Consider the following 27,030-nt stretch of genomic DNA (forward strand, 5'->3'; position numbering starts at 1 on the left):
CATCATTCACTGCTATTCTCTCTGCCTGCGCTTCCCTTCCCTGAGTCTCCAACTTCTAATAGCTCGTGACAGGCGAGGTATCAAAGGCAAAATTCCATCCAATCCTATTGGAACCAATCTCGACAGGAATCCTCAGATGCAACGGCTTGGCTGCCAGCCCGATGGGAGCTGCTAGGCTTCCTCGGTTCCCGGCCGTCGGTCTCCAGCTTCTCTCCTGCCTCTTTGCGCTTCTTGGCCCAGCGCCTCGTGACCGGGGCTGCCCAGCATTTGCTGCCATCTAGCATGTTGGCGCTGTTCTACAAAGCGCGATTCCCTTGCGGTGTACGAAGAAGGATCCCTATCAGTATCATACCCTCGATCATCTGCTGGGAGCTGACGGCAATCGTCACACTCATCGCTGATTGACTTTCGGCGCGTCCTTTGGCCTCGCAGGGGCGGGCGCCGCGGGACAGGGAGGCCGCCGCTAACTATGCGAAGGAATCCTTCTAGAATGCCGCCAGGCCGCCCAACCACACCATCAAACCTTTGCATCCTTAAGTTCCATCTTGTGATGCGGTACGCCTATTCGCAAAGCGAGGGATCCGTACGGAGTACAGCCAACCGTAATATTTTGAGGGGGAACCACTCAGGAAACGAAACGGACCACCCGTCTCCCATCGCGTCACACACAAGACGCACAATCTCCGGCCGCTGCCCTGTCACCCTGCTCCAACTGCCACTTGGGGGCCCTTTTGATACCCTTCAAAGTTTTGATTGATTGCGCAAAACTCTGGCAATCCCATGCCTGGCCTATCTGGAGCGACACGACTCGATTGCGCCGCGCTGGGTACCCCAACCCACCGCCAAACTGGCCGGGCTACGTTATTTGGTGCTTGTCATTTGAGGGAAGGGCCTACGATTCTACGAATACCCACGCAATGCTTCCTCCTCGCCCGTCCGCATCCCTGGGGGTTGCACCACCATGTGCTACAATTGGTCTACGACACACACAACATTCCCCCCTCTGGCGGGAAATATGGGGAATAAAGGCTCGGCAAAGATAACAGTCCTTCTTGGGCGATCCTACATGGTACATGATGTGCGTGTGTCATACGCATCTGCTAACAAGACAGAGACAGTGACAGCACCGCTGGCGAACCTGATGCTCCCCGCCCACCATCAACCGTCCCTTGTCACGATATCTGGTATCGATACCAGAGTCGGCTCTGCCGTCATTCGCTCTGTCACTCGGTTTTGTCTTGATAGCCTCGTTGGTCGAAGGCTCGCAACGCGCCCACTTCGTTGCCGCGATTCAGGCATTCTGAACTTGAAAAGTGTCTCAATTCGGTCGAAACGGCCCATCTTTTTTCTCACGTCGTGTCATCCGAGCACGCCAACCCACTCGCGACTGCACCCAGTGTCATTTGGCGTTCCGTGGCTTCGGATATCTGCCTCAATATGTCACTAAAGGTTGACCCAAACGACAATTGTCTTGGCTGGCACTTGTGCCCTCTTGAGGTCTTATCTGGCATACGTTACCCATGAGGCGCCCGGGGAGCATCCGGGGTGGGTGGCAACGCTTATCAGCACCATTCCTCCCCCGTGGCGACGACGCTGCGGCGGTTTGTTTGGACAATCAATAGCAATCACGGTTAGGAACGGGCTATCTGTCGGCCATATTCTTTGAATGAGGCGTTTTCGATTGACGCGAGCCAAGACCTACTAATATGCGCCAGATGCCTGACACCTGAGTTGGTTGAAGTCTCGTCCGTTGCGCATACGAACTTTTGAGTTCTCTCTGACCATCACCACCGCTGACGCCAAGAGTCTCAATCTACTCGGGCTAGCGACGCTTCGGGAAGGCACATTCTCTTGCGCCCAACTTAAAATCACACAGCCATCACCCAAAAACGAATATGGTTCGCCAAAAGTTCTGAAAAATCTGCGAAACGATGGTTTTTCGGGGCGCATCTTTAATGAGCACTTCAAGATGCTGCGAATCCTGTTCGATGTCGCAAACTACCAAGACATGTCGTTGGGGATTCTCCAAAATCCAAGAGTTTGGCATCTCATGGCATTTCATGGCATCTCAGGGCCCAAAGCTTGACCCAGAGCAAAGGCTTTCGATCGTCTTGGTGTGCACCCTCGATTGGATGCGCCGAGCAAAGCCATGGAATCACGGCACCTTGGCCATACCATGTTGACGGGTACTCGCCCAGTCGCCCAGTCGGCCTGCGATTGGCGACCCAAGCGAGCCTTCCACAGCGACCATCTTCTTGGCTCACAACTAATTACCCAAGGCGGCGGCAAAGGACCTTCTGTAGCCTGTCACTGCTTTTCGATTTCGAGTTCGCCCAGAGACTGAGATGCGGGGGAGTTATTGTGACTAATAGCGTGGCCAGGAACACACCACCGCGCAAGGAGAGGAAAAAGCACGCCCCGATTGTCAAACGTCCCTTTGGCTCTGGGGAAGTGGAATCGCACACGAGACGAAAACTGAATCGCTGGTCTGCATGCCAATTAACCTCAGTTTCTCTTACGTACTTGACAACAATTCCCCAGATTTCCCCCTCGCCATCCACAAAAGACAACTCTGTTCAGACGGCAGCGGGTCGCTGGGTGGTCTGCGCAGTAAAAACGTGTTCCAGTGCCCACTGTGGCAAGGAAGCAGCTTGGCGATGGATTACTGGAGCTCTGCGACTGCGCCTGTTCGGTGGAACCTCTTGAGCTTACTGCGACGTTGTTTCACGGAGCTTACGGGATGCATACCAGACCTTTGGATTTGCGCCTCATCCTTCAGGTCTCGTGAAAGGCATCGTTGGGAACAAACGTCCCATCGACTTTCGTCTTGAATTATCCAACATGCCTCGGCCGACATTTAGGCCAGGCTATAAATACGGCAGGAGTCGAGTGTCGCCGAACCTATGTCTTATGCTTGATCCACTTCCTCCGAGGGCCAAGTACGCCACCTGCGTCTTGAGTCTTTCAATTGATCCCGTCCACGAACAAACCTGAGGCCCCTAGATTTGGAGTTATTTCAACTGAATATCATTGGGCAAACTGTACCACAGTCGTGCATTGAACCGAGGGGAGCCATTTGAACCATTGAGGCGCCAGCCGTTGGACCTTCCGCATATGTGGCTTGGCGGCCATGGCTGGCCACCCCCTGAGCTTACTTGGGATGTCGAACGGGTAGTTCGGCTACGGCCTGCATATGGTTTTGCGGCTCAATCAATGTGAATACGACTATATCAACGAAGACGATCCTGAAAAGGAGGCTGTATCGGGAAGGCGGGCTGGATCTTTATATCAAGGTATCTTGATCAAGGCGCGGGTGCTAAAGAATGGGTGGTAAAATTCAAGCGTATTATCTAAACGCCAGGGACCACATTTATAGCGTTCTCGCTATTAAAGGTCAAGTCTTAAGACGAAAGGAAAAACTTTACTTACTGAAAATGCCTTAATACTTGTGTTTTTCCTAAATTATGATCAGGTGCGTGTATGAACAGTCCTTCAGCATTCCCAAACTGTTCCCACCTATGTACCTTGAACCGAGCGCTCCTACGAGTACCGTCTTATCAAGCAAATATTCAACGTGGAACAAGAACATACCAACGAGGGAATGAGGAAGCCTGGTGTCTGAATTTGGTTATGGACCAAAACGTGGATCGGGTTGACAAACACTACCCAGGGTCGTTGCCAGATCTCGGCTGTACTGGGACCTCGGACTGCTTCGACTGCTGTTCATGGTTTGCAGACGCTATTTGCAAGACATTATGGTAGATTCATCGTTAGTCCTTTCGGCAAGTGCGACTTGAACGCTGCGGAATAGCCCGTGGATATTGAGTCCCGGCGTGCTTGGAAGCGAACATTCATCACTCGATTCCCACAACCTGGAATCCCCCCTGGCTGGTAAAATCCTCGCAGCCCAGACCAAGCTTTCTCTTTAGTTTTCTCATTGTTACTGCTGTGAACTTGCCTGCTGTGACTCTTGGGGTTCGTCGTCGTTGCCTTTACTTACCTTTTTGAGAAGGCAGGATTGTCATGAGGTACCGATGTGTATCAACCGCGTGGCAGGAGTGCGCGTCCGTATAAGTCGGGAAGTCACAGACCCGTCCATGCTCCTGCCCCGGTCTTGACGGGACCTGCTTTTCAAAGCGGGGCGGTGCTTGTCCGGTATGACGTTCAGGGCCAGTGGTAGGTGCTGGAGGCACTTTTCCTTTGGGAAAGAGATAGGATAAGGGAAGGTTGCATGAAGGGAAAGATCGGGGGAGAGAAGACGGTGAAGTTCGAGTGCCTGTTGGATGAGAAGGCGTCTCATTTAAACGCTTCAGGGTGTTCCATTTTCGATTTCAATATCTAGCAGTGTGTAATGTACAGAAGGAGGATGAGTGTTTATTCTATGTCCTCAGAAAGAGGACGGAGTCATTCTAATGATATCATCAGACTCCATTGCCGATGAATCATCGCCAGATCATAACAGCAAGTATCTGGGCCGTATGGTCGAGGGGCTAATCGGGCTGTAGAGGTTCCGGTCAGACAGTGAAGTCCCCTGTCTATTTCGGGATCCAAGTTCGATTTCTCGATTCCTCGATTGGTCGGCTCATTGTTGTTTTTTGCAGTTTTTATGTTTTGGGCGTTTTGTCTCTCTCACTCCCTCCCTCACTTTCACACGCACCATCGTGAGATGCATTATACAACCGAATGCAACCTCAACGCCAAAACCATTCCCAATCGAATCCGAAATATCTCCCGCCCCCTCCCACCGCGCGCCAACTGTCTCGCGAAGAATGTAACAAACCCATCGTCGCCCTATGGACTACGCCCTTCCCCTGTGATCCTCAAGTGTAGAGACAGGGCGTTCTCATATCACGCCTAGTCCCTTCCTATGAGCACTTTGTAGCTGAATCAGGCTTGTTATCAGCGTCAGGTTGTCTCTTTGGCCATGGCCACCATCCCTCCATCGGCATTTCGTCGTAAATTGCATTGAAATTTCTACCGGGAGCCAGACGTTCAAAGTTGTAGATGTACTGGCCTGGCTGGACGTTGGTCCACGCGAGGGCGGTGTACGCTTGCTCAGGCCGAAGTTTGGCCATGTCAAACCGCGCGAGAGTCTGTAAGTCCCGAGCGCATACCGTCATCTTGGCGGTCCAGTTCTGTTCGGGACTTAGGTCGGAAAGGTAGTAATTGCGTGTGCAGGTCCAGCCGGCTTCTTTCATGACGGGTTCTTTGGCTTCGTATTCGAAGTAACCAGCCTCTCGATGGATGTTGGCAATTGTCCAGTGGAGGCCCTCCCTCATGAGGCGCGGGAGATCTTTGGCTCTTACTCGGAACCTGGCTTCCCAGCTGATTCCTCTCCTGCTGACATTGGCGCCTGCTCCGATCGGCACGGGGGAGTAGATGATGCTGAGGTTCTTAGGCACGCATTCCCACTCTTTCGAATCGAAGTTCTGGACTTGTCTGTCTTGCTGTTGCTGAACCGCATCGTAAGAAGGAGGCTGGTCGGTGACGTGACTGGCGTTTGCTGAAGTGCAGGGGCGAGACATGTTGGCAAGGTCTTTCTTGTAAGGCTCCTAGGTTGTACTTCCAGATTGTGCTTTCAGGTTGCGGTAGATGCAGGGACAAGTTGAGTTGCTGCCGTCAATATTGCTGGTTGGTATCTTTGTATGACTGGAGAGCGTAGTGGGTGTAAGTCAATGTCTGAAGGGGCTGCTGACGTCCATTTTATATCAAGGTAGGAACAGGGCAGACCCAACGGAGAAAGGATGCACGGTGCCATCGGGCTGTGAGGTCTCGTACCTTGGTAGAACGGAAGGTAATTACGAAAAGTCCCTCACCCTTGCGGTTCTGACGGGTCTTCTCAGAGTAGAATGAAGGCGCCACCACGATCGCGTGGTTGGGTCTCCTCAGGTGCCATGAGAGCACCTGGCAAGAAGGGAACGAATGCTCAGGTTAGAAAGGGTTTATATAGACACCATCCCCCGTTCTCCCATTCCTCTTCTTCTTCTCTTCTTCAAGCATACTCATCACACACTCTCGCTGCTTTTTTGGTTATTTCAATCATTACCATCAATAACCAACCACAATCGCTACCAACATTCGCTCCACAAACATTCACTATCGCCATCTACGCCATCTACGCCATCTCCCTCATCTCCCATCATTTACCATGGAGTAAGTCGTTGTCTTTGCCTCTGCTGTCTTTCTCCGTTGTCGTCTGAGTATTCCACTTGGCACTAAAGTTTATTGCTAGACATCCCTTCGATCTTATTCGTCTTGATTTAAACTTAGCGAGAAGCCCTCCCCGGGCCGAAGCCGAGGCAATCCGAGCGGTCGTCCGGGCCGAAGAAGGAGGGATCCCGGCCTCCATCCAACCGGGCCAGTCCCCCTCGCCGGTCCAACAGTAAGTGCTGCGACGTGCCCTGCCCACCTCCAGCTTCAAACTAACAATGTCAACCTAGGCACGGATCGAGTGCAGTGGGCGGGAGCGGCGGCGGGGGAGCCAAACTGGCTCAGGGGGGCTGGGAACTTCTGGCCTGGGCGGCCCGCAAAGGTCTAGGAGGGCCTCGAGCTGAGGGCCGAGGTCCCGGTGGGGGGCTTCAATATAAATATCCGTCTTGGAACCAGCGTTTTGGGGGCCTTTATCATTATTTACCTTCTTTTCACGGCCCGAGCATACTTACTTAGCATGCCTAGAGCGTAAGTATACTTAGCTCAATCGAACGCTCGTTTGTTTTTTGGCATTCGCGGGTTTCTCTGACTACCCTGTTTCCAACTCCTGGCTGGGAGTCAATGCAATGGTGGTGATGGGTGTCATCTGCACTGCCAAATGAGTCTGCTTCATTGATTGAGTCATTTCTTATTCAAAAGTCTATTCAGTGATGGGAGTGACGCCCTTCTTGAGGATGATGTTGCCATACTTCCTTGTCTCCCCCGTTGCCACAATGGCAAAAGCCTTCTTGGACCGCTCGTAAAACGCAAATCTCTCCAGCTTCTCAATCTCGCCGTCGTACTTGAGCGACGACCTAAAGTCGGACTCGACGCTCGCGTCAAAGGTGTCGCCCTTGACGACCTCCATCATGATGACGGGCACGACGCCGTAGTTGTCCAGCTCGAGGAGCGGGGAGATGCCGGCCAGCAGGCGTGAGACGGTGATGCCTTGACTCCTCGTTAGAATCCTTCTAATTGACGTAGTTTTGAAAGAATTCATATGGGTCATGGAGACTTACCGTCGGCCCTGAGGACGGGGATGTGAGGCGGGCAGATGGAGTGGGAGGGGAAGTGGGCGTCGGCGAGGACGATTTCGTCGCCGTGGCCCATTTCGGCCAGGACCTTGAGGAGGTCGGGCGAGATGACGGGGGAGATTCCTTTGAGAGGCATTTTTTGCTGATTTTGGGGATTTGAGAGAGTGATGAGAGATGAGGCAAGCTTGAGAAACTTTGAAGAGTTTGGTCTCGAAGTCTGTGTGAGAGGTGTCTTGATGTCGTTGGCGGTGAGGTGAAGGTCCCCACGCCCGTTTCGGAAAGGTGGGGCCGGCGAAGCCCCTTACGCGTACTGAAATTCCATGAAGCAAACTTGATGAGTTAACCCCTCAACGGTCTTTTCACCATGAAGCAATCACTTTCATCGGATATCCTTTGGCAGAGGAGTCACTGGAGATACCATGAGACTGGAATTGCGAGAGTCGAAAGACTTGAATGATATGACATGACTGACATTGATTTTGTCCCATTCTATTTGGCCTCGATGTCTATTAAATTTACCCAATAATGAACCATCCCTTGAATGAGATCTACTCCGGCCCTAGATGAGAGAGAAGAAGTTTGATGCATTGGCATAGATGCATACGATTGGCGAAATACACATGAAGACCACCCATTGCTAAATCCTGAGATCTACCCGCGAGAGTGGTGCAATCTAAGATGCTGCAGCTGCGTACGAGGTATCTAGTGTTACGTATAAGAGAGAGAGAGAGAGGTATATGCGTGAGATAGTGAGGGAGAGAGATGAAAGTTTGAGATCCAAAGAGGAGGCGAGTGGGTTTACTCGGCCTTCTTGGAGGTCTTGGTTCGGAGCTTCATAAGGAGATACACCAGGGCATACGAGCTGATGGCAAAGATGACGACAATAGCCGCGTCGCGCCAGCCGTAGTAGTACTCCATCAAGTTGATCGTCCTCAGATAATCGCTGCCGTCACGGTACTGGCATACTCTGCAGCCGGAGGTGGCTTCCGGATTGATGAGGTTGCTGCTGGAGCCCATGCCCTGCATGTAGTCTGCGAGGTACTCCGCGCAAGTCGTGCCGTTGACAGGATCAAAGAGGGCGAACTCTTTGCTCTTGCACTCGACTTTGGTGCCCCAAATGTCAAAGACGAGCATGCTGCCCATGAGATAGTTGAACGGGTTGAGCCAGTACATCCAGTATTTCCAGAAAGTCTGGAGCTGGGAGTAGGGCACGAGGACACCGCAGAAGGACACGAGGATACCGATGATGAGCGGGTTAACGAGGGAGGCGAAGACGGCGTTGGGCGCGTAGGCGGCGATGAACTGGCCGATACCGGTGTAGACGAACTCGTACATGAGCATGACGAAGAAGGTTGAGCCGGCGCGGGAGGAGTCGCCGGGGAAGCCGACGGTGTAGTACCAGCAGACGAAGTAGAGGACGGCGCAGATGATGAGGTAGGGGACTTCGGAGACGATGGAGCCGGTGACGAAGGCGATCCAGGAGTACATCTTGGACTTCTTCTCGCGGGTCTCAAAGATGTCGCGGCGGTCGATGAACAAGGGCTGGACCTGGGCGAGCACACCAGGGGCAACGAAGATGAAGTTGAAGATTGTGAAGAGGCGCATCTGAATGTCACCGACCGAGTCACCAATCATCCAGAAGGAGAAGCCGTTGAAGAGGGCGGAGAAGATGTGCAGCGCGAACTTGTTGTTGATGTAGTCGACGTTGCGGTACAGGGAGACGTTCATGCGGTGGGTTACGATCTTAATCTGGTCCCAGATGGCGAGCGCGAACTCGTGGCCGTCGTCGACGGTGCCAGGGGGCTTGGAAGCGGCGTCCTGGATCATGTGGTCGAGTTCCTTTGTGACGTTGTCGTGCTCGGGCGAAGCGAGCCAGACTTCATTCCAGTCCTTGCCCTTGGAGAGGTGGCCAGAGACGACGTCGATCATGTGCTCGGCCGGGTTGGCTTCTTCGGGGCAGGGTGCGCCGTAGCGGCCAAAGTAGTCGCGGATAGTCTTTGCGTTGTCGCCAATGTCGCCAAAGTAGACCGTCTTGCCGCCCTTTGCGAGCAGGAGGAGGGTGTCGAACTGGGAGAAGAGCTGAGCGGACGGCTGGTGGATGGTGACGAGGACGGCCTGACCCACGTCGGCGAGCTTGCGGAGGAAACGGACGGTGTTGAAGGCGGACTGGCCGTCTAATCCGGAAGTGGGCTCGTCGAGGAAGATGAGAATGCTGGGCTTCGAGACGAGTTCGACGCCAATGGTGACGCGCTTCCTCTGTTCGACGGAAAGGCCGTTGCCGGTGGTTCCAATGAGGGTGTCGGCGAGGTCGTGAAGTTCCAGGAGGTTGATGATGGTGTCGACGTAGGCGAGCTTCTCAGCGCGCGGAGTGTCGCGGCTTTGTCTGAGCAGGGCAGAGAACTCTAGGGCCTCGCGGACAGTGGCGTACGCCTCATGGACGTCGAGCTGCTCGCAGTAACCGGCGGATCGCTGGAAGGACATGGGAAGTTCGCGACCGTCGACCATGATAGATCCGTGGATAGTACCGTCAGTCTTGCGCTGGGCCAGGACATCAAGAAGCGTCGTCTTTCCGGCACCGGAAGAACCCATCAAAGCGCCGAGCATACCGGGCTTGACCCACCCCTGGACGTTGTCCAGCAGAACGCGGTCTCCAGATGGGGTCTTGACGGTGTAGGTGAGGTTCTTCCAGGTGAAGATGGAGGTGTTACGGACGAGATTGTCGTCGTTGCTGCTGCTATCCTGCTTCTCATTGTCGCTCTTGCCGTTCTCGGCGGCGGTCTCCTCGGATGATTGGGCTTCCTCGTCGTCGCGGATGGCCTTGGTGATGTGGGCGTTCTCGCGAGGGATGAGCAAAGATGCTCCGCCCTCAGCGGAAGAGCGCCATCTCGAGGTGGAGATGATAGTGAGGACGACGAACAGAACCCACCAGGCCCAGACAATGCCAAAGTTTCTCCAGACGTGGCTGTGGCTGTAGGACAGAGCAGAGAGGTACTGGTCGCCAGTAAGGGTGGTTGAACCTTGGGTGGCGCCGGCGACACCGGCACACGACTGATGAGCAGAGTCGGTGTATCCCGGGCCGTTCGGTACCAGGTTGGGTCCGACGCAGGGGATCAATTGTCCGTAGAATTCGGTTGACATGAGAGAATCGAAGGCGTATGCCAGAGGGTTGATCCAGAAGATCCAGACAAACCACGGATGCATCTGAGACTTCTGAATCATGTAACCACAGTACATGATCAACGCGGTGACCATGAAACCAGAGGCCTTTGATGCGCCATCGAAGGTCGTGAAGCCGGCGCCGATGGAGCGGAACATGGCGGTCATACACTAAGTTGAGTCAGCGAGGGGCCTAGGAACGAAATGAGGAGCGCCGCTTACCATGGTAGTTGCCACAACAACAACCCAGAAGGTGAAGAATGCCGCAGCCGACGTCTTCAGTCCGACCATGAAGTAGAGCACTATAGAGAAGACTGAAATTTGGAACAAGATAACCGGGATATCAGCAGCAATCTGCGCAATACAGAAAGCGGCAGGGTGGTAGTATGCGAAGGACTTGTGCTTGATCAAGACAGGACGACCGGTGAAGGAGTTGGTGACCTCGGACATGGACAGCAGACTGTTGAAGAGGAGAGCGAAGAAGAGGGCACCGCCCTTGAGGAAGAGACCGCCAGACGTGTTGGGAGCCTGGTAGAAGAGGGAACCGGCGATGAGAGCTTGTGCCAAGGTGGACACCTGTGTGATGATAAAGGTTGCCTTGTCACCCCAGAGAATCTGATATTGTCTGGTGATGCAGGCCCTGACCTGGGTGTAGAAACTTGTCGTGAGAGCGCTGTTGGCCGGAAGTTGCTTGTGCTTCTCGCCTGCGACGCCCTGCTGGAACAGTCTCGTCTTCTCCTTGGTCTCCTCCAGCGTTGGGAAGTCGTATTCGGCAATCATTCGGGGATAAATGTCTGAATTTTCGTATGCTGTTCTCAGAGCCTCAGCTGTTCGAGGGAAGGTCTTCTCCTTTCCTGATTGGATTGCTCTTTCCGTGGGAACGGTGACACCGGTGAGGAAGTCGGCGACGTTGGCGCCGTCGGAGCAGATGAAACCGAGCTGCTCCATGAAGGGTCTGGCCTCCTTCATGGGTCCGTAGTACATCTCCTTGCCGTTGTCGAGGACGAGGACCTTGTCGAAGAGGTTGTAGATGCCGTTGCCTGCTTGGTAGAGGGTGACGATGGATGCGAGACCGAGGACGTCGGTCATGGCACGGACCGCTTTGGTATATTCGAGGGCCCTAGAAGGTGGTCAGCTTACATGATTGATGTCCCTTCAAAGCCTTACGAAAGGCTTTGAAGAGGAGATGTTTTTCAAAGACTTACGTGCTGGCGTCCAAACCGCGGGTACTGTTATCCCAGCAAAAGACTGATCCTCTCGTTGCCATACATTCGATGATGGAGACACGCTTCCGCTCTCCTCCGGACACACCTATGAAGATTTAGTCGAGGTTACCTCAAAGTTGTCAATGGTTTAAGCCACTCACCTCGCACGAATTCGTTTCCGACCTTGGTGTCGAATGTGTGCTGAATTCCCATAGACTCGAGCAGAAAATCTCGGTTCTCCTGACGCAGCTCCTCATTGGAGGCAACACCTTCGGGAAGGTTGAAAGGGATCTTGAGGCGAGTTGCAAAGTCCATGGTCTGGCCAACCGTCAGGGTTGGGAAGAAGAGTTCCTCCTCGGTGTTCATGACGATTTGTCCCCTATATTGTTGGGCTTCCTCTGCAGGCATAGAGCCGTAGTGGACATCGCCAGTGACTGAAGTGTATCCTCGGCGGTGGTTCGCCAACATGTTCAGCAACGTCGTGCATCCTGATCCTGGACGGCCGAGGACCAGGAGCATCTCGCCGGGCTTGACACAACCGTGTGTGTTATCTAGAATGGTTTTCAGAGGAGGCTTGTGACGAGACTCCTTGACGAGCTTGGGAATGTTGAACTGGGAAATGACATTTTCGTGAAGCGAAGCATCGGCGCTGACGGCCTGGACCGTGAGGTTCTTCCATGTCACGCCCAACTCGCGGGCGGGGAATCCCGAGCGTTCATCTCTTTGTCGAACCGCTTCGACTTTGTGTTTGAGGGACCAGGTGGTATCGTCGGGGATGTTGCTGAGTTCGAGAGACTGCTCGTAGTTTGAGCCGCCTCCCAGAGTGCCGTCGGACTCCATGATGCCTGCCACGTGTTGACGAAGAGCTTTGATAGTATCTCTTTTGATGTCAGGTGTGAAGGGTCACCATTGAGGAGAGAAGACAATGATAAGAAGAACGTTGTAACAGAAGCTTATAGCGAATATGTATATCAAGGGTGCCGGGCCACTTATTTGTTCTTGACTTGCTTTTGTTATCCCCATTTGCCCCCTTAGCTCCGGCCGGACTTGAAAGTCAAGTCGGTTTCGGCTTCAAGGGGACTGACGGGATGCCGATTCATTACGACCTGAGATCTCTGTGCAACCCCCTTGATCGTATAATACGGGTCCGCCATCGGGCCCTGCGGAGAGATGGTGGTAGGCAGACCGGTCATAGTGGCCATTGGTCATTGGTGACAAGGCGCCCCTAGACGGTCCCAGGTATCCCATCATCCCGTCCATGATGACGAGATGTGCGGATGAAAAAGCTTCTGGAACCCCATGCATTAGTCCGAAAGTGCGCGCAGAGTGCGTGGTAACACGGTCTCTGGGTGCTTGGCCCGCTGAATAATGTGGTCTTCATCCCACTTGTGACTTGATAAGAGGATGAAAAAACAAAATTGTTTGTTGGACGAACCCTGCAATTCACGTCAACTAACGTCGTGGCATGTGGCTCCTTCGGCGTTGGACCCTGTCCGAGGTGTGCGGGATGCCATGGGCCAGAGCTGGGCCCAGAGCCGGCAGACTGGGTCCATCCCTAGAATAGTCTCCGAGAGCCTCATAATTTGGTGTCTAAGATCGGACCAAAAGTGTCACTGATTAGATCTTGACCGCTGACTCAGCGGCGAGTTCGTCAATAATGAAATGTCCTTGGGGACAAATGGGGTTGCCACGGTGCTAGCTCGGACCGGTGTGGATGGTGTCAAATCCCCGACATGGTCGGCGCGGCGTGTGTCGAAGCGCCGGGCACGGGCGTTGATGCTGGAGATGACGGTGGAGTCGCCTGAAGTTTTGCGTCAAGGTTTGATGTTTGAGACCAATCACACATGGAGAAACATTTAAGGTTTATCCGCTTTTTACTCTTGCCGCTTAGTCATGTAGGGCAGATACCCGCTGAGTCAGCGGGGATTTCGATACATCAACCAAAGGGGGGAACGACACGTCCGGTGTCAGCCAATTCCTCCATCACTTTGGCGTGAGAGACGCACACGCTGCCAAATCGGCTATCTTCCCGACGCGGCTGATTCTCTATTCTTTTTTTCTTCTCTCATTTGTCCTATTCCCTCCTTGGAAAGAGCTGCGTGCCGCGTTGAGCGGCGGCCTTTCGTCGAATCAGAGGCCAATATGAGGAAGAGAGCGTGTGATTCCTGTCACAGGCGAAAGGTATGATTTCCGGCCCGTTTTCAGGTTGAGTTGGAAAAGAGTTGCTGTCTCACACCGCATACATAATGCTGATCTTTTGTGTTGATTTTTCAACCTTGATAGATTCAGTGTGATGGAGCAGTCCCACAATGCAACTGGTGTAAGCACCATGGAATGGCTTGCACGTTCAACCGGGCCACCAAGGTAAAGAAGCGTGTGGCTACAGCGAGGTGAGAGAAAGAGAGAGAGAGAGAGAGAGATAGTCTCCGCCCCTCCGATCCCCCGTTCTCCGTTCCCGTGGATCACCCCTGAAAGGTATCCACCCGTTCGGGAAAGTTGAGTAATTTGTGCAATGGGAGAGCAGCCAAGACTGACAAAAAGATTTACGACCCGTGCAGAGCGGGATCAGAAAAAGACCTGGTTGAACGCCTCAACCGTATCGAAAAGGCCTTGGAAGCGGCTCGGCGGAACCAAGATGCAGGGGTGGAGGGGGGAGGGCAGCGGGATGAATCCACTGCCTCCCCATCGTCATCCTCGGCGCCCATCTCGACTGTTGGCCCGGATCCACCGGTCGCCGACGGTAATCCGGACACAACCCAAGGCCGATCTTATGACTCATCAGCCCGGGCTGCTTCCGGTGCAACCGTGGGGAAGCTGCACTTTGCCGGCTACTATCTGGGCGATGTCAGCTCCTATAATGGCATTCCCTTCTTTTCTGCCGACGGCCAAGAGTGGATCCGCTCTCGGGCTGGGGAGGACGCATCGTTCCAAACCCTATTTGGTATGGGCCCTCTATGGCAGACACAACACCCAGTTCCAATCTTCATAGATTTCCCAGAAGGGAATGCCAGTGGAGAGCTGCCTGATAGGACAGTTGTCGAAGAGTATCTCGCCCTCTTCCGGGCATCCCAGTTTGGCTTATCGTTTCCAGTAATCGACTTTGTACTTTTCCAAGAGACAATCGAGCTGGCCTATGAGCAATCTGATGGTAGCCCATCTCTCGAGTCCGTGACGGCAAAGGCATGTGTCTTTGCCTTCTTTGCCGTCGTTTCCCTCTTCCAGGGAGAATGGAACTCAACACCCGAGATTGATGGCGAGGCGTGTGCCGGTGCCGCCCAAAGACTGGTCGCAGTCATTTTGCAGGGGACCAACATCACAGCTCTCGAGACAGTCTTCATGCTGGTAAGCACTATCTTTCGTCGGAACTGCAACTCAGAACCTTGCTGACGTTTCTTATCATAGGGCATGTACCACCTCTTCTGCGGCCATCTGCAACAAGGTGCCATGTTCCAGTCCGCCACATGTCGAGTGTTGTTCATGCTTGGCGGACACCTCGAGCCCGGATCAAGCCGTCCCACTCCATGCCAAACGCCCCAAGCCGAGGACGACCATACTTCACGTGTGAGGAACCAACTACGCAGACTCTTCTGGTTATCGTTCAAGCTCGACAAGGATATCTCCCTTCGTACAGGCCAACCTCCCAGCATCAATGATGAACATTGCGACTTGACTTTGCCAAAAATGGATTGGTGGATCCGGAGCATAGATGACCTTACAGGCGGCTCACCGTCCTTCCTCGACGAGGCAACAATCACGTCGGCTCTCGCACCTGACTCCCTGCAGTTGACGATTATCAAGTCGCAGATCTCAACGAGATTGTACTCGCAGTCGGCTCTGAAGAAGGGTGACGCAGAACTGCTCAGGGATATTCGCGAACTTGACGATGAGCTCGAACGGTGGAGGACGTCTGTCCCACCGTCCTACCGGCCGACGTTGACGTTTCCTCGGGGCACGGCGGTCGTGAGGAAGGGACGGCTGGGTATGGAGGAGATTATTCTCCACTTTGAGTACCATTACTTGATGGCAATGATACACCGAGCAAGTGGGAGATGTCGCTGTTGGGCAAGCGGTGAAGGCAGTGGGTTGGAGGGCGTAAGTTCGAGCCAGGCCCTCTCCGTACAGGCCAGTCGATCTACTCTCTACTTCCTCAAAGCAGCCATCCATGGCGTAGAACAGGTGGCATTCTGGTGAGTTGTCTATCCTGAACTAAGGATATATGTGGAAAGTTCAAACTTATTTGCTAACGTCGGATGCGCCCAGGATGGTGGTATTTTATCCCATGTCAGCAATCCTCACAATCTTTTGCAATCTCCTCCTGCAACCTCTGAACCCCCAATCCGAAGAAGATATCGAGCTCCTCAACTCGGTGCCTAAACTCATCGAGAGCATGCGGAATCGCCACCTGACGCCGAACGAGGTCGCCCACGTCAAGATTGTGGACGATTTCGTAGCCGAGCTCACGCGGCTGGGTAAGCGCGCTATTGCCAAGGCGCGGCGGGAGCAGGAAATGGCTTGAATGAGAAAGAGAGAAAATAGATACGAATTGTATGCGGTTGGATACCTGGGATTCTATAGCGGGCGCTTCGGTGTTGGGAGTAATATCGAGCTGCCGAGGCTTCTGCTGGACTGGCTTGTGGGATCGGGCCGATCGGCCATGGATGGGGAAACAATAGAGTTACGTGTATGAACATTGAAATGTAACATCAACGTCATGTATCACTATCAGATAATTCAGATGTTAAATGTTCGATCTTTGATGGTAGACGGATTTGTTTGTCCTGCAGTTATAATACCATTTGCCCGCACAAACGGCTATATCTTACGAAATATCTCTAACGCAATTTGTCTCGAAGAGGTAGCTCGGGCTCAAAGTTTCCCACAACTAAAACGTTTGTCTCTGCAGAGGGCTTGATCGTGAAGGGACTTCCTGAGCCATGGATGCTTGGCTACTATTATGTCTATGAAGCTAAAGCACGCTCGTTCACTAGATTCGTCCTCTAAAGATAGGACTTCTATAATTATATAGATAAGCAGCGCAGCTTTTCGGCTGGCAAGAAATTCAAGACTTTTGCACTGAACTATGTGTTGCTTCGTGGAAGGAGGAAGAAATCGGCGAAGCATTCCACCTTTACTTCCATCAACAGATGTTTTCCAAATTCTTTCTTTCCGCTTATGATTTTCTATAAAGTATGACTACCTTACACAGTTGTGGGAATTAATCGCCCAGACTGGATAAATTGAGAAACTGCAGGTCTGAGATGCCGTGAACGATTAGCACGAGGTGATGGCAATCTGCACGCGGCTCGTGAGAGCTGCGCGATCCTTGTTTCTTTCCTATTTGAGGCTCTCCCATCCTTAAGATAGTCCGAATGATAAAACATATAGTACAGTCATATGGGGAGACCGAGATAGGAATGGTAGCTTCAACTTTAATACTCTGATAATATGCCAAAACATGACTCTCCATCATTCTTGTGACTTGACCTAAGGCAAAGACTCTCCGCCGTGCTCTGAGATCAGAACATGGGAATGATATAACGTGGCTTGGACTGATGCCTATTTCATGTTCTAATGGTAAATCATGACGAGGATGCCAAAATAGGTGAATGACATGCCCAGTTGGAAGCGGCGCAATGAACATTCACTTGAAACTTAGAACTCAGCAACGCTTTTCTTTTGAGAAGTTCGTCGAGTTACTTATAGGAAGCTGAAGTCTCTAAAGATCAACTTTATCGATACAGTTGGCCAGAACGCCGTGTACTTGAGTGACTAACAAGAGATTTACTAAATCTTAGACCGTATGTTGCCCGGGTTGTGATTCACTTCTAACAAAGTCATTCTAGATGTTCAAACACATCTATGTCTCGCAGGTGTTCAGGTCCTAAACGGCAAGTTCAACTTCTTATAACGGTCATACCGTTTGTCTTTTTAATTCAGAGTCTCGGTCATGTCAACTCATGTGGTATGTCAGGGGATGACGACTCAACCAGCTGTTGAAAACAACAAGAAAGAGTTATTATGCATCAAAAGACAAGTGTCGCAAGTCTGTCGTAAACTCTCCAAGGAAAGGAATCGCCGGCGCTATGAGACTCGGAAATGAGAAACTAAGCTGAAAAAGTCGAGAGCTCACAGTTTGTAGGCCATGGCTAGTTGTACGACTTTGGACGACTCATCAGTCTACCCGAACTTCGTACTTATCGGGGTCGCCAAAATATCACGGCAGCGTACAAGCTGCGATTTATATTCAATTCGTTGAGAACGCGAGTCGTGTCTCCGGGCGGCACGGGGCAAATACGCATATTTGAAGTTTAAACCTCCGCGGGATGGCGTGGCCTACCGGCCGCCCGCCGCAATGGCCATGCTCGAAATGAATACATAGAGAAACTTAATCAATCCCGTCCCGGTATGTGGGGGAATAATTGCACGGAAAGGGGCGCTTTACAAGCTTCTCAAGTCTTGGCGGCCAGGCTTTTCGTGACTAGACTGCTTGACGTGCTGGGATGAACTGGCTGCTGACCTTTCCATCGCTATTCATAAGTTGACGGAATTTTGAGTGTTGTCGATCCTGGACTGCAGCCCTCGTAGATATGGCTTGCTTTCTTGAAACGTTTTTGGAGTGAATTTGCCGATATGTTATTGGACATTGTCAGCTTCTTGCCTTCTTGATCCTGTAGCTTGCTATCGAGCCGGAAGCCACTATCAAATTCATCTGCCTCAAACTGAGTTAAACGATCATTAAAAAGAGTCGACCGTGTTGAAGTTATCGGACCTTTCAAAATCGACCCTGAAGCATTCATAATTGTTCATCGCCCGGCGTGCGCCACTTTTGGTATGTCCGGGAAGACAAGATCGTTGGAAGATTAAGGAGGTCTTCGTTTTACCTAAGGGCTACGCTTTCAAGGTGCCGACGTTGCACAGATCGGTAGTACCGCCGCCGTGGATAGACGCCAAGAAGTCTGTGAACTCTAATCTGTGGGATTTGCGATGCAGAATGGAGAACATTCGTAAGAAAGCTCAGGGGTCCCGACTGAAGCTTTTCAACTTCCGGTGAAGTGGGAGCCAGCATTGCGGGTTCTGTTTCTGTATATATCATGCCTCTGATCGTCTGCCACAGAACCTCCTGCACCACATCGTTCATCAATCACTCAACGTTCTCTTAAATATAGCCGTACACTCGGCAAAGATTCTTTCATTCGTTCAAAAGTCGAATCTTATAAGCTTGCCTGGAAAGAACAACGAGGGCATATCACGATGTTTATCAATAATCTTCTCGCTTCTTCTGCTCTGCTGGGCCTGGCATCCGCTGTATACACCACAGAATATCTCACCGGGTCATCAAACAACACGATTCAGGTCCTAGTCGAGGGAGACGGCCCGTCACTGCTTGTCTGGCCGTCTTATGCCCGGGACAGCATCGATGATTTCCACGAGTTTTCGACCGCCCTCGCCGACGCTGGCTATCGCGTCTTGCGTCCTCAACCCCGAGGCATGGGCGAATCTACCGGTCCCATCGTTACCACTTGGGCCGAGGTAGGCGCCGACCTCGTCTCGGTCATTGATACCTTTGGCAACGGAAAGGCCGTGGTACTCGGCCACGCCGCTGGCCAACGTATGGCAAAGAACATGGCCGCTGCCTACCCGGATAAGGTGCCTTCGATCGTCTTGGCGTGCATCAACACCGGCATCAACACCAATGCTACTATCGCAGCTACGGCCAACATTGCGAGCAACTATACGTACTCCGTAGAGGAACGTCTCGCTGCTTTGGAGCTGGGTTACTTTGCTCCCGGACACAATGCCTCTCTATGGTTGACGGGTTGGTTTCCTGAGGCTATGGGCTCCGTGACTGGCGCTCCTACGAGCACCACAATCGGCAGCAACACTACTCAGATCTTGGACATCATCGCGACATTGGATCCGTGGAGGAGAGAAGACCAGTGGAACTACACTACTGGGCTAGTGGGAAGCCGGTCTACGGTTGTCTTTGTTGAAGATGCCTCTCACGCACTGTTCCCCGAGAACTTGCAGGGCGTCGTGGATGTTATGGTGCCTTGGTTGGAGACCCAGACTTCATCTTGGAAATAAGTACACTTTCAGAATTATTTTGGCCAAGCAACTTGGAACAATAATGTGATCTTAAGTCACCACACAAAAGACCGTTACTGCTACTTTCCAAGAAAATTGTTGGTGAACCACATCTTGAGGTTTGAACCTCCCAGGGAGTCGATGAAGTCTTGAAACATTGAACAGAAAGCGTTGGGTGCCCAATGACATCGAAGGTCATGTTGATAGAAGTGGCGTCTGACTCAAGTGAATGTCTCGAGCTACCTTATCGATCTCCGGTTATACTGGGAAGCTGGTCTATTTTCCACTTCGGCCCCGACCCCGGCCCCACCAAGCCCGGTAAAGTATCCGGCACTTTCTCCGGCATGTGGCTGGTGGCAGTAAGAGGAAATCGAAGCCGAGCCAACCACAGAGCAGTCCGCACAGTCCCAGAGTCCATCAAATCAACGTCTTGCAAACCCGCTCGCTGGACATAGGCCACACACTCGGAGAAAAATGCCACACATTTGCTGGCCTTCTTGTCTCTTCAACCACGAGCAAATCTTCTGCCCAGTAGACATCCGAAGAGATCGTGCTTCTCCTCAGACATACGGGACCCCATACTCCCAGTCCTTTCAACGTCCAAGTTGCGCCACGTGCTCTGGTGCAGGGAGGAGTGCAAAACCAACCCTCAATCCTGGATCGAACACCCCTCACACATCAGAAGAATAGGACGTCCCTTTTCCCCGCCCGTTAGTCTCGGACAGTTGGAGAAATAACACCAACGGCCGGGATCCGGCAGCCATGTGGGGTGGTGCAGAAGCAAATGCACGTCTGGGCCGCCCATCTGCCAGGCATTTACACCACATGAAGTCCAGCCAGCACAAGTCAGTAGGTCAGAACCCTCACACCTGCTCGCAAATCGAGCCCGGGTTTGCATCCATCACATGACGCCCCAAATGCGTGTCCAGCCTCAAATCAAGCTCCGTGAGGTTAGACCGGCGCGGCTGGTTGGCTTGGGTACTTCTGCTCGCATGCACTGGTGTCACCGACTCTTGTGCCTTCTAATGCTGAGCTGAGATATGACAAAGACGGACGGCCGGTGTGCGCGGTGCGCAGCGCGCTGGCGCGAAGACGACTTCTTGAGGATCACTTGCTACTCACAGGACGCGGAGCAAACGAACCCATCAGGTCGGATTGACAGTTGATCCTTGATCCCAAAAGCCTCTCTATGACCCATGACACGGTCCACACATCTGGGCGTTGATTCAATATTGGGGCACCGCGTAAGCGCTCAGCCCTACCTAGAACGTCTGCATCGATTGCAATTTAAAATTTAAACCCAAGAAGCGAGGAAGGGTGAGCGAGAGATGTGACTTGGCCGTCTTCCCTCATCTCTCTTCCCCTCACCCTTGACTCCAAAAAGTCAGAGCCCTCACAGTCACGGTACTGAGTACTCGGGTTCAAAAACGAAAAGTCCCAGGCTAAATACCGCTTTCGGTATTTGCACCGCGTTCTGGGGTTGCAACGCGTGGCCGGCACGCATGGCTTCGTGTGATGGAGGGTGCGCCAAAATCAGACGAAAGGACGTCTGCGCCTCTGGGCGTCTAGGCCCAGATCGGGAACCGCTCGCAGATGCAGATATCTCGCACCAGTCTGCCGCAACGTCTCGGCGTTGGAATGCGCACAGCAGCTGGGTACCTAAGGTGACACCATACCTACTTTTACAATTTCAGGCCCAGGCGTCCATCTCTTCTGTGTTATTACTTTAACTGCTAGGTAGTAGTTTCGCTCGTCCGTGCCGCCCCTGGTCCCCTAAACCTGCAGAGCGGTAATCAGGCTGAAAAGAACCCTGTACCGAGGTCGAAATGTACCCTGCGGCTCCCTGTCCTCCAACGTTGGTTGGCGGACAATCATGACAGTGGTGTTTGGCATTGGTCGGGCCACGTCGACTCACCTGAAGGAGTTGCTGGTCCTGTGGACGAGCGGACGCAATCATGAGCTGCATTAGCTTGCTCGACAAGGTGGATGTTGGGCTCCGCCAGAGAAGCGCTAGTGCAGAGCGCCGATGAACAGTCCATAATGCGCAATCAACTCGTTCTCGTTCCACTTGGGTAACCGAGGCCAAGTCCAAAGAAACGATCGTGGTATATTCAAATGCTAATGCAACACTTTTTGCTGGCGTGTAGTATCCCTTTATCCCAGTGTTTTACCCAATATATCAAAACACATGTTGCCTTCTGGAACGACCGTCATACCGTGAAGCTATCAAAATAAGGGTCCCGGAAAAGGCCCTGAGCTGGGGTCTCCTTTAGACTTGTCCGTCTCCGTCTCCGTCCCCAAAGCACCGGACCGACTCTCGTACGAATGAGGTCACTTCCATTCAGCCAAACACAAGGCCAAACTTCATGCTTGCCGCCACTTGCCTCCACAAGTCTGGACTGGCCTCAGAACCCACTTGCTCCTTGCCGTATGCTCGCATGTCCATCCTTCTCCACACGTCCATGACTACAGCCCACGGCTTTTCCGTGTCAACCACACCCTTCTTGGTGCCAAAGGCAGTGAATGCCTGACGCACCAAGCCTCTGTCCCTGCTGCATATGGCGTGGCAAGCAGAGAAGAAGAGTGGCCACAGCATGGAGAGTCCTGCTCCGCCATGAGACACTGACGCCGCACAGTGCCACAGAGCAGCCTGCGCGTGTTTCTGCACCAAGCGATGTAATGAAGGGTACTCCGAAACGTTGCTGTAAAGAAAGACCAGAGCGCTCTGTCTGTATGCGAGTGCTGTACTTGTGATCCACCGGATGTTGGCAAGCTCTGCCTCTGATGCGCTCTCAGGGCCGTCAACGATACGGTTAACCAGGGTAAAACCTGGCGGCAACGTCGGACTCCATGACTCTAGGGCTTTCTCTATTGCTTTGTATGCCGTTTGATATTCGGTACGGAGGACGGCGAATTTTGAGGTTTGTCCCATCGCTGTGGCGGCTTGAAGCTCGCGTTTCATCGCCATGAGCTCTGCAAGACGGTGCATGGTGGGCCAAAGATCATCGGCCATTCCCAATATAGGATCGATTCCACCGGAGCCGATAGATGGTGGCGGGGTGCTCGGTGAGTAGGCTCGACTTGAGGATGCTGCGAAGACGGGAGACGTGCCGTTCGTCAAGGCGTTGAGTACATCAAAGTAGCGAAATACCTGCCACATGTTAAAGGTGTTTTCATACCATTTCCAACAACGCTAGGTAGCTTACCTGTTCAAAGAATAACACACTCGCAGGCTTGTGGGGTGGCATGGCACAAATGATGTGGCGAGCGCCTTGGAGATGATTATACACCACTTTGTCCGAGCTCCGCTGTAAAATCTACCCCACCAGTCAGTCGATGCGTCAAGTTCAATCCGTTGTCATGACTTCTCTTACCAGATCGTACTGTATAAGTAGAATTATCGTCGCCAGAGCTTCTTCAAATCCATCTCCATCCTCGATAATCGCAGAAAGACCAGCCACGGCTCTTTCATGAAAACACGCAGATCCCTCTGTGGTCTCAAGACCAGCGTATTCACGGTGTGCGCTGGCCAATGCGTAGATCGCATTTCGAACAGCCGAACTCCTATGGGAAAGGGGAAGAATATGTTGCCTAAAAGGGTTTGCGACACCATTTACAAACCCCATTGTCGGGAGCATAATCTTGGAGTAGTGATCTAACAAGCCGGTATTCTCTGGTAAATCGAAGATGTTACGACCGGTCGGCGGCAGTAGGTCCAGCAAGGGCGGGGATGCAATTGACCAGGATTGCTCGTTCCAAGATACGTCGAAACTGGCGCTGAAAAAGGAATCATCTGTTGGCTGCTGATAACTCTGTTCTATAGCCGCAAGAGAGAGTGGGAGGTGGACTTCAGTTGCTTTCTGACAACCCAGATCCTCAATCAACTTGAACCCGTCCTCGAAATGTTGTGAGGTCTCATAGCCAACATCATAGCTGCCTGTGTCGTCGAGGTCTTCGGAGAAGGCAAAAGCCGAATCGATCGAAGTAGAATAACTGCTTTCTACAACCGATGTTGGAGATAGAGTTTCTTCTACGCCTAGTTGTATAACATCGGGCGGGGTGACGATATTTGTATCTGGGCTTGCCTGGAAGTCCGTGTTGCCCGTCGGGCTACTTGAGTCGTCTGATGCCATGGAGTCTTGAGCGTCAACTGGCCGGGTCGAAGTTCTTCTCTTCCTCTTCTTTATAGGCTCATACACACAGACTATACCAGCCTGTACACAGCGAAGACATTGCGGGCGTTCTTCTGAGCATTTCTTTCTCTAGAGAGGTATTAGTTAAAGATTCAGGTCCAAGATGGGTCAAGATGGCCAACCTTGTCACGACTGGAAAGGTGTGGTTAGCAAAATGATTACTCTTCACTATCACAACATAAGATGGAAGGGAAGCTCGAATATCAGCTCACCAGTATTTGCACCCTATCATTACAGCAATGTCCATGTCAGAAATCTTGGATCCGTGGCTGTCGTAAAAGAATCATCGTACGAACCTGCTCTCGACCGAGTCTTGATCGGCCGTGGGCGAATGGGCTGAGTGACGAGCATGTTGCTGGTAGAGCGAAAGCTTTGCGGAAGGATTCGAGGGATAAATTTGAAAATAGCAAGACGGAGGCTAAATAACCTTTCCGTCACATTGAAGCTGCATCAAATGCCGGTAATGGGTCGCAGTAGAAACTTGCAGCTGGAAAAGCAAGTGATAACAGACCGTAATAACAGAGCTGCAGAGGCCGTGGTATTTCAGCGAAGCCGCACCATGGGCCGACATGGTTCCCCAATTTACCCCAGCTTCCATGAGGGGAAAAGATGCGAGGAGCTAACAGGAGACTCTCGACAGATTTGGAGACGTGCCGCACGCCCATACCTAGCCTACGGCAAAATGCCGAATTACACCGGGCTCCCGCACCCACCACCAGGACTACGACCGGAACCCTGGAGTGACCCCAGAAAACGTTGCGACCTAGAGGACTAGACTTGCAGCCAGCAAATTAACCGGCCATTCTTCCAACATCCTGGTGATCGGTCCAACTTGAACGAGTGAGTTTTATGGGGTTCGATGAGCGTTTGTGGGGAAGATAGGAGCGGTTGGTTGTGAGGAGCCCCAGTCCGCTTCGCGACATCTGACATGCAAGGGTCGAAAACACACCATCCCGGCCCCTCTTCGCCAGTCACGATGGTGCAGGTGGCTTCTTCGTCACTCCCATCATCCGATCGACCGTTGATTTTCATATGTACCTTGAGATATTTTGATGATCTTGGCTTTGCCACCGGACCCAAGCGCGTCGAGGTGGGGTGGAGGGCCAACGCAGTAACAGGGCGAGCCGTCACACTGCCACACGACTGTTTGATAGACAATGAAAGTATGGCGTGCATACTGTCAGAGCTTCGAAGCGAGGCATCTAAAAACTGTCAACCACTGGGCAAAGAAGCACCCGCGCAGTTCTGGAATCGTCAAATTCGAGGATTGGAGACTCTGGAGTCTGGACAGTGTTGCCCCTACCGTGGAATGATGTGATTCTTGTCGGTAATCTTAAGGTGGCTGATAACGGCGGGAAATGGCTTGACACAGTACGTAGGAGCGGCATATAACGTTCTTGATTGGCTCTCAAGTTTGGTATGGCTAAGATGGATCTCACCTAGGCTCAAGCCAAGTCTCGGCTAAACCTTCTACCAAAAATACTGAGCCACAGAGGCTCACACATCGAATTCGAAAGCTGTGCCGCTTAGAGCATCATTTACATAGGAACTAGGTTTGCTCGAAGTCTTTAGATAAACAGAAAAGAGTAAGTTCAAAAAGTGATAAAAGCCTACCTTGGAATGGTAATATCATGTAGATCATAGGCAGACTATGAAACACGGTGACTGGTCTCACTAATGATGAAAGCCTCGAGCAAGGTTTTCGAGTTGGATGGCTTGATGAGGTCACGTTTACACAAAGCAAATTGAGGTATCAGTAAGAAAAGACTGGATCCATCTAATCGTCCTCCCGTGACTTCATTCAAAGACGCCTCAGTTATCTTTCGAAAGATTAAGGTGTGTCAAAAAAGAGCATCTAGTGCTGCACGTAGATTTGACACAGCACAATGTTAGTGATTTAGAGACAATTGATAGCTTCTAAATGATTCGATTCATGTTGATGGCAAGAGGGTTGGGATCGCAATTAATTTGAATGACGAGTCGCGAATCATAGAATGTTGAGAAAAGATATACGAGTGGGCTTCTGCAAGCAACTGCGTCTATATCGATATAAGGGTTCCGGGCATTTGAGACTTTCTACTTCTATATCGCTCAAACATGTTTAGCCCTTTGGTAGTCCTGTCTAGTCTGTCTTGTTCCTATCCCAATGCACTGTTCGTGAGGCATGTTTGAGAAGGTCTCAAAGAGGCTGTAACCCCACCTAGGTTAATGGCATAGTCATGAAAAGCCCTGTGTATCTCCAAGCTTGCGGTGGAGCCCATCTACTACTCAGTTAGTCGAACAAACTATTATAAGTTACCAAAGGGTGTTGTACTCTTTGCTCTGATGAAACAGTTGGGAAAATGGATTACAGAGATTTCCTCGACTATTAGAACCAAAAACACAACGACGATCAAAGACGATAAGCAGACTGATTAGATAGGGTTGAACCAGAGATATGAGTATTTGGTGGAGAATTGTGACCCGCATACAAAGTTCCAGACCTGGAATCTCCTCTGCAAATACAGCTATAGCAGACAGAGCTCGGAAAATAAACGCCGGCTTGACCCCTGCTGCTCTGGTAGAGAGTACACAAAGAGATGAGAACTTGAGAAGAAAAAATCAGAGAAAGGCAATGGGCTTGGGCCTTCAGTGACGAATTGCACCGGACATGTCTCTCTTGATATAAAGAGGCAATACTAAAGCTCTTGACTTTGACATAACCAAGGTACGAAGTGTCGCTCTGTCTCGTGCACATGAGACTATGTCCGGAGCACTTCCGAAAACAAAACGATCCGTATCGTGGATTAGAACCACCTTGGTTTGGGATGTATCATTTCATCGTAGCATCTTATGAAAATATCCGATGATCAAGTCTCGGAACCTTTGGTTCGTCACTTTTTGAGGTAGTTGATACACCAACTAGTGTTATCAAGACTTTTTGGCCCAGATTGGGCTTTCGAGAAGGGCTTGAGATATCTAATATTTTCTATCAAGGCTGGAAAGTGATCTAGATGCTGATGAAAACGCTCAAACTCAAGAGTTCAAAGATGCTTGCTAAGGTTGTGAAAATGCCGGTATTCGTGAGCTAGAGTCCCTTTACCTTGAAGGAGACTAAAAGGGACCAATATCAAATAGGGGACAAAGTAAGCTGAAGGCGCTGGCGGTATGTTTCTAAGCTATTGCCGG

At 51.8% G+C, this 27,030-nt stretch overlaps 6 protein-coding genes across 6 annotated transcripts; 2 read left to right on the forward strand and 4 right to left on the reverse strand.

The window, feature by feature from the left end:
- Positions 1-4,865: 4,865 nt before the first annotated feature.
- On the reverse strand, positions 4,866-5,525 carry N0V96_011352 (uncharacterized protein; the record flags this gene model as incomplete). Its single annotated transcript, XM_053192237.1, has 1 exon — positions 4,866-5,525. One exon carries the CDS (start codon positions 5,523-5,525, stop codon positions 4,866-4,868), a length of 660 nt encoding a protein of 219 aa, XP_053050401.1.
- Positions 5,526-6,850: 1,325 nt separating this feature from the next.
- Positions 6,851-7,359, reverse strand: N0V96_011353 (uncharacterized protein; the record flags this gene model as incomplete). Its single annotated transcript, XM_053192236.1, has 2 exons — positions 6,851-7,137; positions 7,209-7,359. 2 exons carry the CDS (start codon positions 7,357-7,359, stop codon positions 6,851-6,853), a joined length of 438 nt encoding a protein of 145 aa, XP_053050400.1.
- Positions 7,360-8,021: 662 nt separating this feature from the next.
- N0V96_011354 (uncharacterized protein) lies at positions 8,022-12,424 on the reverse strand (the record flags this gene model as incomplete). Its single annotated transcript, XM_053192235.2, has 4 exons — positions 8,022-10,550; positions 10,602-11,499; positions 11,585-11,690; positions 11,746-12,424. The coding sequence occupies 4 exons, from the start codon at positions 12,422-12,424 to the stop codon at positions 8,022-8,024; spliced, it is 4,212 nt and encodes a 1,403-aa protein (XP_053050399.1).
- A 1,469-nt stretch (positions 12,425-13,893) lies between these two features.
- N0V96_011355 (uncharacterized protein) lies at positions 13,894-16,100 on the forward strand (the record flags this gene model as incomplete). Its single annotated transcript, XM_065759253.1, has 5 exons — positions 13,894-13,904; positions 14,143-14,525; positions 14,574-14,926; positions 14,987-15,771; positions 15,845-16,100. 5 exons carry the CDS (start codon positions 13,894-13,896, stop codon positions 16,098-16,100), a joined length of 1,788 nt encoding a protein of 595 aa, XP_065612150.1.
- Positions 16,101-18,835: 2,735 nt separating this feature from the next.
- On the forward strand, positions 18,836-19,669 carry N0V96_011356 (uncharacterized protein; the record flags this gene model as incomplete). The annotated part of the gene is made up of 1 exon (XM_053192233.1): positions 18,836-19,669. One exon carries the CDS (start codon positions 18,836-18,838, stop codon positions 19,667-19,669), a length of 834 nt encoding a protein of 277 aa, XP_053050397.1.
- A 2,341-nt stretch (positions 19,670-22,010) lies between these two features.
- N0V96_011357 (uncharacterized protein) lies at positions 22,011-22,829 on the reverse strand (the record flags this gene model as incomplete). Its single annotated transcript, XM_053192232.1, has 1 exon — positions 22,011-22,829. The coding sequence occupies one exon, from the start codon at positions 22,827-22,829 to the stop codon at positions 22,011-22,013; it is 819 nt and encodes a 272-aa protein (XP_053050396.1).
- Positions 22,830-27,030: the final 4,201 nt, after the last annotated feature.

The sequence above is a fragment of the Colletotrichum fioriniae genome (assembly GCF_027942845.1).
Source record: "Colletotrichum fioriniae strain IMI 355084 chromosome Unknown scaffold_17, whole genome shotgun sequence".
NCBI lineage: Eukaryota > Fungi > Ascomycota > Sordariomycetes > Glomerellales > Glomerellaceae > Colletotrichum > Colletotrichum fioriniae.